The sequence below is a fragment of the Aptenodytes patagonicus genome, chromosome 3, assembly GCF_965638725.1.
Source record: "Aptenodytes patagonicus chromosome 3, bAptPat1.pri.cur, whole genome shotgun sequence".
In the NCBI taxonomy this organism is placed as follows: domain Eukaryota; kingdom Metazoa; phylum Chordata; class Aves; order Sphenisciformes; family Spheniscidae; genus Aptenodytes; species Aptenodytes patagonicus.
In genome coordinates, this window is record NC_134951.1 from 66,133,067 (window position 1) to 66,150,721 (window position 17,655).

The 17,655-nt window shown below is 47.2% G+C and overlaps 1 protein-coding gene across 3 annotated transcripts; it reads right to left on the reverse strand.

Annotated features, from left to right (window-relative positions):
- Window positions 1-8,821: 8,821 nt before the first annotated feature.
- Window positions 8,822-17,198, reverse strand: SGK1 (serum/glucocorticoid regulated kinase 1). Of its 3 annotated transcripts, none has more exons than XM_076333654.1 (12): window positions 16,932-17,196; window positions 14,293-14,368; window positions 13,777-13,852; window positions 13,208-13,312; window positions 12,658-12,741; window positions 12,423-12,554; window positions 12,025-12,137; window positions 11,678-11,801; window positions 11,238-11,333; window positions 10,969-11,124; window positions 10,774-10,863; window positions 8,822-10,036 (listed from the first exon to the last, which is right to left on the reverse strand). In XM_076333654.1, exons 1-12 carry the CDS (start codon window positions 17,155-17,157, stop codon window positions 9,869-9,871), a joined length of 1,446 nt encoding a protein of 481 aa, XP_076189769.1. In that variant the 5' UTR covers window positions 17,158-17,196; the 3' UTR covers window positions 8,822-9,868. The 3 variants fall into 3 exon arrangements, with proteins under 3 accessions (XP_076189769.1, XP_076189771.1, XP_076189772.1); XM_076333656.1 differs by lacking the exon at window positions 16,932-17,196 and adding an exon at window positions 14,476-14,567; XM_076333657.1 differs by lacking the exon at window positions 8,822-10,036 and adding an exon at window positions 10,045-10,228 and having other exon boundaries at window positions 16,932-17,198.
- Window positions 17,199-17,655: the final 457 nt, after the last annotated feature.

Below are 17,655 nucleotides of genomic sequence, written 5' to 3' on the forward strand. Positions count from 1 at the left end.
GAATCAAAAGACTCTGAAAGAAAGCTGTAAAAGGTGCATTTCAGTGCCTTGTACAGGAAACTAAGGCACCATTTATGGTTGGAAAAGAGAAGATGTGAGATTTCCTGGTCGCAGAGAAAATACCCTTGTCTGAATCTGACAGGGACACAGAGACAGGGGTGGGACAAAGGGCAGACAAATAGGGATGGTCACGGGCAACTGGGGTGATGGGTTTTCAGCTGTCATCTTTGTGAAACCAAATTGCAATTACAATTTGCTACTCAGTGATGGATAAGTAGAGAGGTATAATAGATCCTATTTTTAATATGTGGTTACATAGATAGCTGCTGGATTTTAAACTATAAGCAATATGTATTTTATCTCCATGTGTAATGGGCTTGGGTACTGCATGTGCCTGTATGACTAATACAGTATACCTAAGTGTCATCCGTCAGTGATGAGCACTGTGCCAAGAGCACTGAAAATTGAATTCTTGAATTCTTGACCAGGGAAGGGTATTGATCTCTATTTTTAAATGGTCTCTTCAAAAAGGCAATTCTGGGACCCATGCAGCATTTTTACTTTTTTACTTGAAGAGAACTTACAGGATGACATGATAATATAAAGGTGTATTTGCTGCAACACATGAAAGAGCTTAGTTGAAATGGAAGCACCGAATAGAGACTGTATACTTGGCTACACGTGGGAAAAATATCCACTGCTTGGTTCATGTGCACCCCTAAAATGCCAGAGGACAGGTGCAAATAACCTGTTTGCAATTCCTCACACTTCATAGATATTTGTGATTTGTCTCATTTAGAACTGTATATATATAAAACTGTCCCCAGCAGAAAAAAGTAAGGATATATTGTCAAAAATTATTCTCACTATAAAAACCTGCTTGTAATTTTAAAACAGTTGTGGGACTAATTTTTTTTAATTCCACAGCAGAAGCTCAGACTAATTTCAGTGGAGTCAACCTTGCTGTGCCATCAAACTGACAGAAAGAGAGGTGAGAATCAAGCTCACTCGGTTTTTTCTTACTTCACAATCGGTGATCTTTCCAAAATAGTTTTAGCAAATTATATTTCTCAACTTTATCAAGTTAAAATGCATGAACTGCATTCAGACACTTAAGTTGAGCATTCCTGGATTTCCAAAGTGACTGGAGACCAGACTGCATAACAGGAAGAAGAAAAACCCAGATGCGGCAACATACTTCAGAGAAGATTATCTGGATTCAGTTTATGCTTATCTGGAAGATGACGCTGCTTCTCTCAGGCCTTCATGTGAACACTACAGTTGAAACATAGGAACCTTTCAAAAATGTTGCACAGTTCACAAACATTGCAAGTGCGTGCTGGAACATCGCTGCTGTGGTCCATAGGCCTGGGCCCTGATACGTGGGGTTATACACAGGCAAAACAACAATGAAGGTCCCTTTGCCCACAGATAACAACCCACCTGCAGCCTCGAGTCACCACCTATAAGGTCCAGTTACAATCACACGACTCAAAGGGATCAATTTTCCATAGCCCACCTGAGTGACCATCAGTGGCTCTGACATGTCCATGAGAGCACTGAGCCAAATTAAAGTCTCACGTTTGCCAAAATGGTGGGGTCCTGCTCCCCCTCACAGCTTCTGGTCCTCACCTCTGCGCTGGCCCCTTATACTGTGCCAACCACAGAGCAGGACAGAAGGGAGGGGAGTTACGGGACCCTCCCATTTTGGTTAAGTGAACTGTGATTTTGGCTCAGTGGTCTGTGAAGACACATCAGCAGTATTGGACTGACCCAGCTGCAGAGTGAAATAGTCCTTAGGTAGCTTAACCCTGTAAGTTTTACTTTGCAACCTCTAGCAAGGACAGTAGGCACCTCAGCTGATGGGCAAGGGTTCATTAAAGTGAGTTTACTCACAAGCTCTGTTACCACTGTTTCTTACCAGGCTGCTCCAATCAAGGTCACATAGAAACCAACAGACATTGTACATCTGGCCTATCCGTTGCAACAAAAGTTGCATAGTTGGAGTGGGGTAAAGGAAAAGAGTGAATCACATGAAAAAATGCTCATCTGAATGCATCAGCAAAAGCTAGCATACACACAGTGGCGGACTAGGTACTCGCCGGCATTAACTTTTATTCATGTAAATAGTCCCACTGAAACCAAAGGGAGAACTGAAGTGAGTACCTTGTGCATGTTGTGTGCTGGAATATAATCTATATACACATATATTCTATGTGTGTCTATAATCTGACTCAGAGCGACTAACCACGGTATTTTAGCATGAACAGCTGGTGAATTATTTTTGACCCAGGCGGTAATAGGCCCTCATCAAATGTTTGGTTTGATTCCTGCTAGCGGAATGGCTCTGCTAATGATGCTCTCATGTTGTATGAAAAAATGGTTTACAGGTTTACGTGATTTAGTATAACTATCTGTAGATTTTGGCACTGTTTCACACAAAAACTAGTCTTCTGCAAATGATTTTCTAATGGAATTTCCCAGTATTTTATCTATTTCCAGCTCTCTGCCATTACCTGTAACAATATTTTGCATGATGGTAACATGCCAAGAGATGCAATGTCATGTTAGTAATTGTTAATATAACATGTATATTTCAGGGCAGATAGCCAAAGTGATAGGTGCTTTAGAAATAATTTAAAAAATATATATTTTTTTGCTTTTCATATTTCTTGTTCTCCATCACTTTTCATTTTATAGGCTGCTTGTTCTTCTTCTCTCCTTGTTCTCAGCTGCTGAAATATCTCTTTTTTTGTGACCACAAAATAAGGAGCAGTATATCACTAGTCATCTGTAAATGGTAATTTAAAAATCTGTGCTTTAGAAATATGTTAATCGTCACATCTGATAAGCCTTCTACTGGCTTGCAGTCATGTGTTAAACAAATACAGTTTTTCTTTGCAATTTTTTTTAATTGCTTGCAGGGCTTATCAGCATCTGCAAAGGTAAAATACTTCAACTCGCTAGCGAGCTGCCTGATTTCCAGTTAGTTCTACATCCTTTTGATATCAATCCCATGTGCCTATAATGTGATCTGCTAAATTCACATCGACGTTGAGCAAAATATGCACATGCTGAATGGTCACTTGGGGGGACGGGGGGCATGAATCTGTTTTAACTGACTGCATTTACTAGTCAGTGAAAACTCCCTATAGGGAATGGAAAGAAACCATTCCCTCCAGAGGGCCCGCTGCCTCTGTTTAAGACAAGTGAGATCAATTGCTCTCCCTGGGTACCTGCTTTTCTCTGTAAACGGTAAAGTCACTGTGAAGGGAGACTAGGTGGCTGACTCAGGTCTGACCCATACTTATAAAGCTATATAATTTAATTAACTTAGCCATAGACTGTTAACTAAAGTATAGCTCAACGTATCTCAGTGAGATGATATTCCATATTCAGGGTTGAATAAAATAGTACTTGGATAATCACTTATTAAGCAGGAATGGTTCTTACACGGTTTAGTCCAAGTGTGCAAATTCATGATTCAAAACACATTTTATATATATATATTATAACTTATAACCAACCTGATGGCTGGAATTGCTTGTACCCACACCACCAACCTCTGTTTCTTGAGTTTAAGGATGGCATCTAGCCGGGGCTATGCAGTATGATCCCAACCCCAAAGCCGAGTGATCCTGGAGCGCAGAGAAACTTCAGACCCAAATCTGGAAACGTAAGTCATATCTGAGACCCTCTACCATTAGTCAATAAATCACGTCCCATAGCTTGTTGCGTGGTCATCACTTGAAAGAAGCAAATGGGTTATTTTGTCCCTTCGGAAAAGCTGTATACCCACATATCATCTCTGTTTCTTATTTCAGTGTACCTCAGCACAGTCAGTCATTAACTGCAGATGCATGGCATGTATCACTTCTGTTCAAATCCATACAAAAGGCTATTTTTAGCATATATAACTGAATTGAATTGATACAGCACAGTTCTCGGCAGGAAACTTCTTTGTATGGCATATACTTTGTACTTAGGGAGACATTAGCTACACAGCTGTCTTCAGAGGTGTGTGCATTTACCTGACCTAATGAGTTGATTTCCCTGGGAAGCGCAAAAATGGTAACTGACTGATTTAAAATTTTTGAAGCCATATAGGACTCTCTACTAGATCTCTACTCCACTCTCCAGTATACTATAATGAGGATTACATCTTTACAAAAGTAAAGATAGATTTCTATAGATTTCAAAAGTAAAAATACAGATTTTTCTATCCCAGTATAGAAAATGTTAATACCAAACCACTAGAGAACAGTCATAAATACAGACTCTAAAGTGCAGGAGGAAGGATGTTTACGAGTACCGAGAAAGAAGGATACAGTCTAAGAAGGCTTAGGCCTTATCCTATAAACCACTTATTTGTGTGCTTCATATATTACATTCATAAAAGATGGCCTGAACTGCGGGATATCTTCTCCTCATCAACATGTGAGAGAGCATTCACAGAGTACCGAGTTCCTCACATCCTCACGCGTGGTGGGGAGAGATGATTCAGTGAACAGACCCCTACCGAATAAACGGGCCAAGGCTGTGGCCCATTTCCTAAACAGTTCAAGCTTCCCAAATAAGGAACTACTGAAGGGGCCCATGGACACGGTGCAATGTTGTTCTTGCCTGGTGCTGCTCATCTGGTGCTGCTTATCCCTGCCTGCTGAAGGACAGGGAGGGAGGCAGCATAGATTGTAGCAGTCAACAACCTGTGTGCCAAAACAAAAATCTGGAGGAAACCCTTGTGTTAGCTGGGTGCATCTCAAAGGCGGGTGGATCCAGAGAGGGCTGTTAGAGAGGAGACCGCACCTGACAGAAGGAAGGGGTTTGACTGGGCAAAGGCTTGCACAGCTTCAGGAAAGAAAAAACCTCCACCGCCGGGAGGTGACGCCTGTGTGGAAGAGGAACTGGAGCTATGAGATCGTTCCTGTCCCTCACTTAACAGCAGCTTAAACCAACTGCTAATCCAGGTGTAGAAGGACATCATTTTCCAGATGCATGACCTCCCACGCCTTCCTACTACCGAGTACTCACGGCCGCGCCAACGTCTTCCTCTCCCAGGCAGAAGCTGAGCGCTGCACGGCGGTGACCACAGGGTGTCACCCTTGGTCCAGGCTGACACCCACCGCCCGGGCCGCCTCCCGGCGCCGGCAGCAGCCCCGGGCGCGGGCGGGCGCCGAGCCGGGCAGCCCGGCGGCAGGCAGCCCTCCGGCTGCAGGCAGCTGTCCTTCGGAGATCTCCCACAGTCAAATACGGGCGCTGCTGGTGAAACAGCTCAAGGGGGTTCCTGCCCGGGTCCAGGCGGGCCCTCACACGGGACAGTGGGTCAGCGCTACCACGTACAAAGAGCAGAGGCCAGCCGTGGGGGGATGTTGACTCCCTTCTCCCAACGCTTTGGTATCAGGGCAAAGGCCCTTAGGCAGCGCAGCAGGAGGCACCTCACCGTCGAGGCTCTCCATGCTTTACCTGCCTTGTCGCCACGCACGGAGGTCTCCGCTCTTTTTTTTTCCTCTTTTCTTTTATTCCAACAGATGGAGCAGGAGGAAACTCCCGAGTAAACAACAGACCCCTGCTCTCTGCACGGCTTGCAAACAGCCAAAGTTGGAAAACTCGCTTCACACAACTGCAGGTGACCAAACCGAAACGTGTAGTGATTATACACCGTTACTGTAGTGCCCGTACCTGTACAGGAAAGCCGCAAACTACTGAATTTCAGTCTCTCAAAGAAGAGTTCCTTCATTTGGAGCCTTACCTGACACAAAAGCAACCTGCTGCCAAATTGTCTCTGATTCAAAACATAAATGCAGTGCATATCTGTACTAACCGTTTAAAGTTTTCTTTTTCAAATAGCAAACCTTTTTTTTTTTTTTTTTAACCCTCATTTTTTGGAAAGTAGTTTTGGAAGCATTTTTGCGGTAACTTTCCATAGACAATCCCAGCCAGTGTGGAAAATTTTATCCCGATCTTTGTATGTTGGTCTTGATAGCAGAAACTGTAAATGTGGGGAGTGTCAGAAATAATCTTTACTATAGGCCATCTTACTAGCTCTACTGGGGAAACTATAGCCACATGGCATCACATAAACATCTGTAGAGCTGGTACTGCAGTTAAATAGGAGAGTCATGTTGTGGAATATTTCGTTTCACTTCTTAGAAGAGTACAGATGGGCCAGGATTCATCTAACCTAACTTTAGGTACTCCAGGTAAGATGCCCAATTAGGACCACCACCCAAAGCTCTTTTCTGAGCAGTCCCCCTCATTTTTTTCAACTGTCTGTAGAAATGTTCACTGGAGGTGCAAGGCTGTATGCAAGAGTCTTGGTTTTCTTCAATTTCTACAGGCTCTTTATGAGAAGTGTACAGAAGATGGGCATAGACTACTTTTTGAAAATCTTTCGGGGGAGAAACAGGCACCTCCTGCTTAACTTGCTTAAGAGCCAGACTGCCCTCCAGAAGTAACTGCCTGTTAAGTACAGAAGGAGCACAAGAAAAATACTGTCACTAAGAAGCTTCACTTATCTTCGTAAGGCTCATGAAACGGTAAGTGGCTTATGGTACACAGAGATAAGTAATACAGACTAAACCACGTGAAATGTCTGAATTTATGTATTTAAATGTTTATGTGTGTATCATCAATACACTCCATCCAAGGGGCGTATGACAGCCCAGGCACGCTCACCATACAAACTACAACATAATGAGTGTTTTAAGGTTCATTGGGTTGACCGTTCTGCTAAGCAGAGCTACCCAAGCTGGTGGCAGTTACACCGCCACCAGCAGAAAATTTGGATGGTTACTTCCATTTTACAAATGGGTGAAATTAAACCACAGATTCAGCTCTTAGTCAAAATAACACATAACACCTATGTCAGCTGGGATTTCAGGAGTCCTAGCCCTTTGCTTGTCAGTCCAGAGGCTTTTCTCTAAAGGAAATATAGACCTTACAGACAGGGAATTCTGTAAAACAAACAAAACAACAAACAAACAAACCCGAAAAACAGCTGACTGCCATAGACTCCTCCCTTCAGGCATGACTGTAATACACCAAATTCAGGGAGATTAAAAACATGGACAAATTTTTCACCTTTTCTACACTAAAAAATTGAGGTGGCATGTGTTGAATATTCATTGCTAGTGGTTGCAGACTTTTGCACAAAGCAGCAGCTGCATAATGAGCCTACTCATGGTAGAACAGTTAAAATTACAATCAGACATTGTTTTTTAAAAGTAACCCATTAAAATAATACCCTACATCTTGGCAAAGATGAAATGCACCCAAGGTATACCACTGAGTAGCTGAAGTTCTATACTTCATTACTAATGACTCCAGTGGGTTTTTTTTCTTGAAAACGATAGATAGTATTTAATGTTTTGTTACCCTAGGGCTGCAGTTCTCTGCTTGCATATCTGCACATAGCACCTTGCTAATGCCTGGGAAATGTGAGGCAAAGATAATGCATATCACAAAACTTCGTCGCTTAGCAAGTGCGGTTTCATTTTCTATAGGAGCAAATCAGCACTATATATTTTAACATCTCTAGCCTACAAGTCATCAACACAAAAGATGTTTCAGGCACATTATAGCACTGGAAGACTTTGCAAGGCCTGTCAGTACACTATTCAAAGAGTTATTGAATGCATGAATTTGGGATTGTTGGTGTTTGAGGGGGAGGTGGCTGCATCTCTTTCATATACTAACATGATCCGAAAGGAGAGAGGTTTCTTGGCTGCTATAAATTAGCATTTTCAGCTCTGAGTGTGGTCTCCCAGACAGAGTTTATAGCTGAAGCCATACGGGTTTTTTTGTTCCTACATCCAACGGATAATAAAAGACGGTAAGTTACTGCATGCTTTTATCTTGGAAATATAATGAACAGAAGTATCACCCCATGAGAACTTTCCTTACACTGCTGTTATCACAGTGGCCCGAGCAACCGTTGACTCTGTCCAGGTTTTTCTCAGCAGCTGCTCATTTTGATTCTCTGAATTGCTAAGACCACCAACTGCAGTAACCAGTGGGTAATGGGAGCTGTAAACAAGGTGCAGACGCTCAATCCCTTGTAGAAGGAAGCCATCCATCACCGTGCAGAAGAAATTGAATGGGATCACCCCAGAAGAAGTGGTTATCTTAATTCTTGGCTGAAAGTCCCTCTTGCAGGCCACCCAGTAGTACCCAGTAATAAAAGCCTGTATTTAACAGCTAAGTTTTAGATGAATAGTCTGTTTTACCCCATTCAGGTAAGCGTATGATCAGTTGGTGAAATCTGCCTCCCCAACACAGGTTTTGGCACACTGGTAAACTCAGGATGCATGACACCGCCCCACACTATAGCAGCAACGTTTGATGCTCCAGGATGGACTCCCAGGTTGGGAGTTTCCATTAGCCTTACGCCGACCTGCTTTTAGCATTCTTCCGCAGCAGTGCTAAAACAGCTCAAGTCTTTGTTATACAACTGACCTAAGGACTTCATTCTTCAAGCGTAGGTATGCTTTATGCACACCAGAAAGCGGTACCTTCACTTTGCTGGAGGTAGAGAAACTCATCTTGAGGAAGCGTGAACATTTGTACCACGTAAGAGCACCCACATTGATACACACCCACTCCAACACCCACATTTGGAAGACCAAGTATTTTGCCAGGGTGTATCCATGGTAAGACTTGTATGGGTGCAGTTTGACAGAACAACCATCACACACCTAAGCAAAATTACATAGGTATATTAGCTGATTGGCAGCTCAGCTTTGTTCTTTTTTTTTTAAAGCTGGCTAAAATTTTTCAGGGAGAAAAGCTCTGTTTTAAAACAAAAAATGACAGTTTATGGAAGTATTTTTCAGGATTTTACTGCAAACCAATGGGTTTGGTCACAAAAAAATATCATACATATAGCCATGTTAATTATATTACATTACAATGATGGTATACATTACAAGTAAGTCTCTAAGTTTAAATATACATCTAGAGTTACAACTGAATGTACAGATCTTTTTTACAGTACATACAATCAGGAATGAAAAACCCCCGAAACCATAAATAATGCCCATTTTACAGATGACATCTTTTAAACTAAAAAAGAAAAGAAAAAAAAGAAACCAACAGCTTTGACCGACTGCAGCTGGGGCATTTTGGTCCATAAAAACCCTTTCTAAAAATAGAAATCTTTTTTTCATAGCAGCAATGCTTTCTTCAAGCATTTGGATACAAGCAATTGTGAGCCCATTTCAATAATTTTAGTTGACTGTATAGATTTACAAAAGAAATTTCAAAATTACACTTAATTTATCTTCCAAATATGGAAGAAACAAACAATGCCCCACATTGTGGTATCCTGCAAGTGTCACATTGATGCTTTAAACTAAGTCCATCTGTAGTACGCAGACCACACGCATACCATTTGTTCACATAGTAAACCCACATAAATGAACTGAGAAACACACTCTGCAACAGGGAAAGCTTTGGAGCTCACAAGATCTCATCAGAAAAAGGCACATTTCATAAAATCCTTATCACGTTCAGACAGATTTTCAGGCAAGGCTTTTCGGAGCACGATTTCAAAACATCTTGTTCTTACTCCTACGATCTGCCGTAGCAGTCTATGGCAGCAGTCACTCTTGTTTTCCTTCCCAAGGAGACAGCACCACTTTGGGGAAGAACAAATGGAAATGAAAAGCCCGTAAAGCTCATTTAGAGAGTGATGTGCTCTTCAAAAAAGCTTCCAGCAAACAGTGTAGTTGAAATTAAGGCTGCAAAGCTGCCGTGGTGGAAATGTGCAAATTCTCTTTCAAGATGACTGGTCAACTGGCAGTTCCACCAGAAGGCCAAACAAAAATAAAAACAATAGTTATTATTACTAAAAAAAAAGAAAGAAAAATGTTCACAAGAAAGAGTCCACAGGTGGGGCATACGAGAAGCCCAAAAAAGCCTCAGCGGCTTCTTTGACGCTGGCGGTGATGAGGATGCTGTCCGGGGACTGGCCGATAGAGTTGGGGACTGGCTCCTCTGTAAACTCTGGATCGAAGTGTCGCAGGTCACTGGGGCCACTCTGTGGAAAGGGCAGAAAAGGAAAGACCCAACATTTAGACCCAAATGTTTTGTGAGTGCACAGTTCAATTCAAAATGGGGACAAGCACCCTTGTGCGGAGACTCACAGTGTTATCACCTCGGGCCCACTGTTTAACAGCCTTTGCCAGTTTTAGTTTGACCTTTTTTTTGTATCCTGCTGCATATTGTCTCACTAAAAACAAGAGGATTCCATTTAATATTCTATCCTCCAACTAAGCTCATGCAATGAAAGCCAAACGCAAACACGCCACTGCCATGCAGCAGTTTGCAGGGGAGGACTTTGATCTCTGGGCCAGTTATTAAATTTAGTTTATAAAACGCTCAGAAGTGAAAGAGAACAACCTCCACAACCAGATCCCTCTCTTTAGATGTTAGTATCTGAGAAGCCAAATGTAACTCTGCCCTTGGGAAGCTACTTGCTTTCTATACCTTACCTTCCCCTTTGGTAAAACGGGGATGCTGGGGATTATTTCAAAATAGCCATGCAAATGAAGCATTCATGAGAGGCCAAAAAAACTAGCTAAATTTGGACCGTCCATCAGCAAAAATCCAGCTACCGCTTATTTTAACCTTGCCTGAACAGCCACAAGGAAAGGACAAGCTGTGTTCCCCAAACACAGCCATACGGCCAGTTCCCCTGGCTCCTGGGCACCCCACACCAAGACAAGGGGGGAAAAGACACTCTCCATACATTGTATAATTAGAAGTGATACATACCACATTTGGGTTAAAAGGGGGTGTAATCTTCTTATTAATGAGATCATCCCAGTTAATTGGGGAGAAGAAGATGTGATTCTTAATCTCCATCTGTTACAGAGAGAAAAACAGATTAATTCAGACCCAAGCTAATTTAAGCAGTATGGCCTAGTCACCCTCCTGTGCTGCCTACAGGCACCAGCAGTTTGCACTTACAAAGTCCTCCTTGGCGCCAAGCCTCTTTGTCCTATCCTTCTGCAAGAGGCCTTCCAGGAGATGTCTAGCCGAGTTGGTAATATTTGGCTTCAGCTGCAAGGGTTTGTTCAAGATGTTGTCGTACATTTCTGCCGTGTTCCTGCTGTAGAAGGGCGGCTGTGGGAATGGGAGAGACCAAGGTTAACGAGGCTGACAGGTGGGCATGGGGTTTCTTGCGGGGAAAGGACGAGTAAGCTAGTTTGATCTGTCCCGAAGGATTCGTTGCTTACCAGGCCATAAAGCATCTCATACAGGACTGCTCCAAGGCACCACCAGTCCACAGTCCGGTCATAGGGCTGCTTATGAAGAACTTCAGGAGCAAGATACTGTGTAAGAGAAGGAAGAGAGCCGCGTTAGCCAAAGGGATCTTTATAATCAGGAAAGCCTCCCCATTCTTGAATGAAAGCAGCATACTGAATCGCAGCAATAGCTAAGCTACCGGAAAGCTACAAGCTCTTTATAAACAGGGAGGTGGCTCGAGAGCTGTTCTCTCCTGCTCAACAAGCTCTATGTGTCCTACACATCCTCACTGGCAGGCTGGTATTACAAGACCTGTAATACCCCCTGCTTGTCTAACCAGCCGTAAATACACATGGGAGATGTCAGTTTTCACTGACGAGGACAGCACTTGCTGCCGCTCTGTGAGGGGCGGGCTGAGGGCTGGCCGTACCTCTGGTGTGCCGCAGAAGGTGGAGGTCGTGCCATTGTGCTCAATGTTTTCTTTGCAGAGTCCAAAGTCAGTCAAGACAATGTGCCCCTGCGAATCGAGCAGGATATTCTCTGGCTTCAAGTCGCTGTAGGAAGAGATGAAAGAAGACAAGCGTTCGTTAGAGGGGCTACACTGAGAATATTTTAGGTGCAGTGAGAATATTTTAGGTGCAATTGTTTACAGAACTTCTCTAAGTCATGAAAAAATATTAAAAGCAATTCTGAGCTCATCTTGAGATCAACTTTTCAATGCTTATTCAAGAAAGCATGTGGGCTTTTTAGTCCAACGAGCTGAACAAGGTTGCTTACCGATAAACAATGTTCAGGGAGTGCAGGTAGCCCAGTGCACTGGCGATTTCAGCAGCGTAAAATCGGGCTCTCGGCTCCAGGAAGCAACGCTCCCTCTGGAGATGGTAGAACAACTACAGGAGACAGAGAGAACAAAGTTGTGTAAGCGGCGCCAAAGCCTGTTAACAATGCACTTAATTAGACTCAACATATATAGCCAGGGAGAACAATAGCAGGAAATGGCCTAACGATCCTTTGGTAGTTCAAAACTTGGCAGGCTGGAAACATTCAATATAGTAACTTTTCCCCCATGACTTTTCCCCTTGCAACTCTTTTTGTATTTAAAAGGAAGGGTGAAAAAGTCTACCCTACCACCGTGCACATGATAGGAAATACTATTTCATCTTTTTACTGCTTACCTCTCCACCATTGATGTAGTCTAGGACAAAATACAATTTGTCTGCAGTTTGGAAGGAAAAGTGAAGCCCGACCAGGAAGGGGTGTTTCACATTTTTCAGCAGGACATTGCGCTCTGACATGATGTGCTTCTCCTGAAAACATGAGAAATCATCAATGTTTAGTACACTTGCTTAGCAATAGCAGTAAAAATATATTCGATGGCGATCGCAACGGCATCACGAAGAAGCAGCTTACCTCCTTCTTCTTCAGGATTGCTTTTTTCTGCAGGACTTTAACAGCATAGAACTGCTCTTCTGCCTTATGCCGTGCAAGAAGAACCTGAAAGAGGATAAAATCCCAGAACTGAGCAACACTGAAATACTTGTACAAGAACAACTTGTAAACACAACTGGAAACAAGCCTTTATGTTAACCACTGAGCACTGCTACATCCCTCTGGTTCAATGTGCAAGCCCTCTGCTGGAAATGCCTAATGCTATTACCACTCTGGCAGATAAATCTAGCCCAAAGTTTTTAGGTCTAGTTCCCTTCCCCTCCCAAAGTGAAGTATATATTCTTCCGAGCTCCACCGCCTCCTCACTCCCTTGCTCTTTTATGACTCTCTCAAATGCAGCACCCTACTCCCTCTCCCGGCAGCTAGGCAGGGAGCCAGGCACTGGGCAGTGGGGCATGCTCAGGTCTGGTTTAAATGACCACCATTTACCAACGCCAGTACAAACCTGGCCCTCAGGCATTACATACAAGAGCTGAAGAGGAAATAAATTACAGCAAAAAGTTAGGTTTACCTTCCCAAAACTGCCTTTTCCAATCACTTTTAAGAAATGAAAGTCTGATGGTTTGGCATGTGGGTTGGATGACGGACCAAGATTGATCTGCTGTGAAGGACTGGGCTAGAAAAATAAACAAGACAGAAACCACATTTATTAAAACACCTTGGTAATGAGCTCAACAATGTCTCTTTTTTAAAAATGTAAATAAAGTGACCTTGAAAGTGAAGATTAGCACTCTTCTTATCACTAAAAATTTAATCTTTAATCTGACCTCTGCCAGATCTCTTAAACTATTAGGTAGTGCCTAAGAAGAGTATAACAGCCATAGTTTACTTAAAAGTTCTTCTTGAGGTCTTAGCCACGTTCCATAATGAAGTAACAACCAATAAAGCTTATTCTTGAAATTTTTTCTCCACATCGGGAAAAAGTTTTAGTCTAACTTGATAACTCTTTTTCCCAGTTACATCAGTGTGCTGTGAGCTGAACTCATGATGCTGAGTACTCACAATGCTAATTTTGCTATTGCCTCTATTACCGACTGATTTGATGTTCTAAAAATGCTTCACTGAGTAAAATCTACTTACCGGAGGAGAAGGATTAGCATTCATAAGTTCAGGCTCTTGAGGCTGGGAGATTTTCAAGATAGACTGAACTTCAGGGCTGCAAGGATAAGAGCATGCACGATTAGAAGAGCTACGAGAAGCATCAGGCAGATCTTTCCGCCAGAGGGCATGCACGTATCGTGAAAGATCAGTTTTGGTTTGGGCTATTACAGAAGGCAACTGAAACAATCTATTCGACTTCAGGAGTAAAATTAATCTACAGAAAGTAAATTCCATCTTTCCACAAGAAATGTATTTATACTGTAAGTACAGTTCAAAATAGGGACAAGCCTCTAGAAATCCCATCCAACTGATTTCTCCCAAACCCAGCTCATGAAGATTTGTTGCCAAGTGAGTAATACCTCAAGAAGATCAATTAACTCTTCCATAACAGTCATGCCAGGGGCATTACAGTAAACAAACATTTTTTTTTAACTACATCTCACAATACATAGTCATATTTGTGACTGAAATCCGGCCAAAATTTCTGATACTTACTGCTTGCATGCATAGGAGTTGGTGGCTATCTTCTGAATGAAGTCGTTTAGCCCCATTCTTCTCTGCTTCATGAAAGCTATAAAGTAAAAGGACAGGGAAAGGAGAAATAAAATCGTTAAGCCATCCTGCGAGAGAAAAATCACAGTCCCCCGAGCATCCTCGGAGAAGCCCCCCGCCGCTCACCGATGAGGATGGCCACCATCCCCCTCATCTTCGAATAGGTCAAGGTAGGACCAGACGCCTCGGCTGCTTTCACGGTCATTTTGGAGCGAGGGCGCGGGGCGGGGCGGGGCGGGGGGGTGTGGGGGGGGACGATAAATAACGACCGTACGATACCACCGGCTCCCAGCACCGCACTGCCGCGGCCAGGCACCCGACGGCGCTTAAGTGGCGGCGGTGATGGGCGGGACCGGGGCGGGGCGGCGACGCTCGTCGTCGTACCCCCCTTCCCCCCCCCCCCCCCCCGCGACGTCCTCGGAGGCGGCCACCGGCCGCCTCCGAGGACGTCGCGGGGGGGGGGGGGGGGAAGGACACGACGGGACGACGAGCGTCTCCGCCCTTACCGCCGCCCTACCTTGAGCGCACCCCCCGGGGGAGCCCCCCACAGCATCCTCCCCACCGTGCAGAGCATCCACGAGCAAACGCATCAAACCTCCCTCCCCTCCGCCCCCCCCCCTTTTTTTTTTTTTGCACAGTAAACTCCCTTAGCCCCCTCTCTCTCTGCCCCCCTTCTTTTCCCGGCCCTTCTTTATTTTTTGCGGTTATATGAAGTTGAAATCTGGCTCTGTCCCGGACGAGCACCTCTTCCTAAAGTATGTGTGTGTGTGTCCCCCCCCCCGCCGCAGCCCGCGTCCGCTCCCGGGCCCCGCCGCCGGCCCGTCGCCCCGGGTGAGCGGCGATAAGGGAGGCTGACGCTTCCTTGAAGGAGCTGCTGTGACTCAGGAGAACAAGATTTCCTGCCCGGTTTTCAGTAAAACAAACAAATGTCCCTTCTGTGCACTGCCCTGATCCCGGCTGGGACATTACTGAAAGGGAAAAGGAAAAAAAAAAATACGTCTTTTTTAATGCCAAAAAGGGAATCAAGGGGAAAAAAAAATCCCAGTCCCCTGCACTTGGAGGAGAGGGCAGAGATCCGCTTCTATAAAAGGTGGGGAGATGACAGAGGACTGGACAAGTGCAAAAAGGGGGGGGGGGGGACGGGACCAGAAAACAGCCCCGCTCCGAGGTTTTTGTTTCCACTGCACACGGTCATTTGGGAACACCGCGTACCCGAGACTTAATTGCTCAGTCGCTCCCTTGCGGGCGCACCGCGGGCGCGTCAGGAGTGCTGGTGCATGCACGAAGCACAAGGTGAAACGATGCTGCCGGGAAATCCCCACCCGGGGGGCGCAGGCAGGGACGGTGAAGGGTATCACGGCCTCCCCCTAATTCTCCCGCCGGTGCCCATCCCCGCTTGCAGCCCTCGCAGCGGGCAGGCGCGGCCGGGGGGTGCCGGGCTCCCGCGCCCTCCAGGCGGGTGGAACTTTCCACCCGACGGAGCGTTATTCATGCGCGTATTTCGCCTTGCTGTCTGAGCGAAGGGCGCTGGGCTGCGGCCAGCGACTCCAGCTGCAACGTGCCCCCGTCCTCCCCCCGCCCGGAGCCCTTTTTTTTCCCTCTTTTTTTTTTTTTTTTTTTCTCTCTGCACCCGCTGCTGCTGCCTCCCCCCGCAACCACAGCCGGCCGCTGGGCGGCATCCCTTGGCAGCTGCCTGTATCGTCTGCCTCGGGGGTGGGGGGGGGGTGGGGTGTGTGATGGCAAGCACCCCAGCGCAGCAGCCGTCAAAGGCTGCAGCTCACCCTGAGCAGCAAGACGGATGGCTTGGAGTAGAGAGATGACCCCTGCGAGGTGGGCACAGGTCTTAAAAAGCCGTGCAAAGGCTTTACGTAGGGAGAGTGCGGTCTCTGCACCGAGCCGCCGGTGTCCCTCCCGGGGGGCCCTGCCCTGCCCGGCCTCGCCGCCACGGTGCGGGGGAGTGCAAGGGAGCCGGCGCCAGGGAAGGAAGGGGCGACGGGAGAAGCAAGGAAAAGCTGGCTGCGTCTAGCTTCTCCCACTTGTTGCTTTCCTCACTCTTTTGCAAAAACTGCCACTCTCATTAACGACGTGGCGCCCCGCAGCCGGGCCGGCGGCGCTGCCTCCCCGGCACGCTCATGCCAGCTGTGCGCAGAGGCAAGCGTCTCCCAGCCCCCGGGCAGGCTCCGGCACAGCCTCCCCCGCTCTTCTGCACAACCTGCCGCGGGCTGCAGCTCGCTTCCCTCCTCCCCGTTCCGCCGCGGCCCCCCACGCTGCCCGCAAATGCCCACGGCGCAGCCCGAGAGCGGCCGCACCGTTGCCCGCCGCTGCCCCCGCTCCGGCCGGTTACAGACCACCGCTCTCCCCCCAGCTTTGCACCGGTCTTTGTGCAAGGGCTCCGCCGCTCTTGGCAAGTCACCTGGCCCCTCTCCGTGCCAAGCGCTGCCCCGGCTGTACCCCGCACGCATCCCCCCGCATCCCCCGGGGCCCCGCTCCGCGGTGGCCCCGCTGCTGAAAGGGTTATTTCCCCCGTGGGAGCGGTTTTCCTGCCAGGGCAGGGCGTCCCGCCGGCAGAGCGGTGAACCCACCTTTCAGCGACGACTTCTCCTCTTTGCCCCTCATCTCGCTCCCTGCCGAGACCCCGGGCGCGGCGCGGCAGCGCTGAGGCTGTGACTGGGCCGCGGCTGTAATCCCAAATAACTCCCCCTTCCTGGCCGGGCGGCCCAGAGGCAGGAGGGAGGCGGCGAGGGCGGCGAGGCCGGCCGCCGATCCCGCTGACCCGTTTATGGACGCAGTATCGAGGGCGGTTGACATGCAGGAGCGTTATAAAGTTCAGCACGGGCCGCCCCGCACATTCTGCCCCGTTGCAACATCGCCCTCAAAATTACTGTAATCAGCGCGCACACACACACGGGCAACGGCGGGGGGGGGGGGGGGGGGCACTCCGGCCCTAATTGACCTGCCGGCAGCGGCTAACCCTGCCCCACGGAAGGAGGCGCTGCCCACGCTCCCCCCCGCCACGGCGCGGTGAGAGCGGCCGCGCACTCACGGCTCGGGTCCTGCGCCACCCCCCCCCCCCCCCCCCCAAAAAAGGCTCCGCGCCAGGACGGGCCGTGGCGGGGCGGGGGGCTGCCGCTGCCCGCGGCGGGCGGAGGGCTGCGGCTGCCGGCGGGGCTTCCCCGCCGGCCGGATAGCGCCGGGGCGGGACCGGCGCCCCGCTCCGACCCGGCACCCAGCGCCTTCCGCCGGCAGCGCCCCGGCGGCGCCCCCCCGTCCGCGCGGCTCCGCTCCCCCGCCGCCCGCCACGCCACG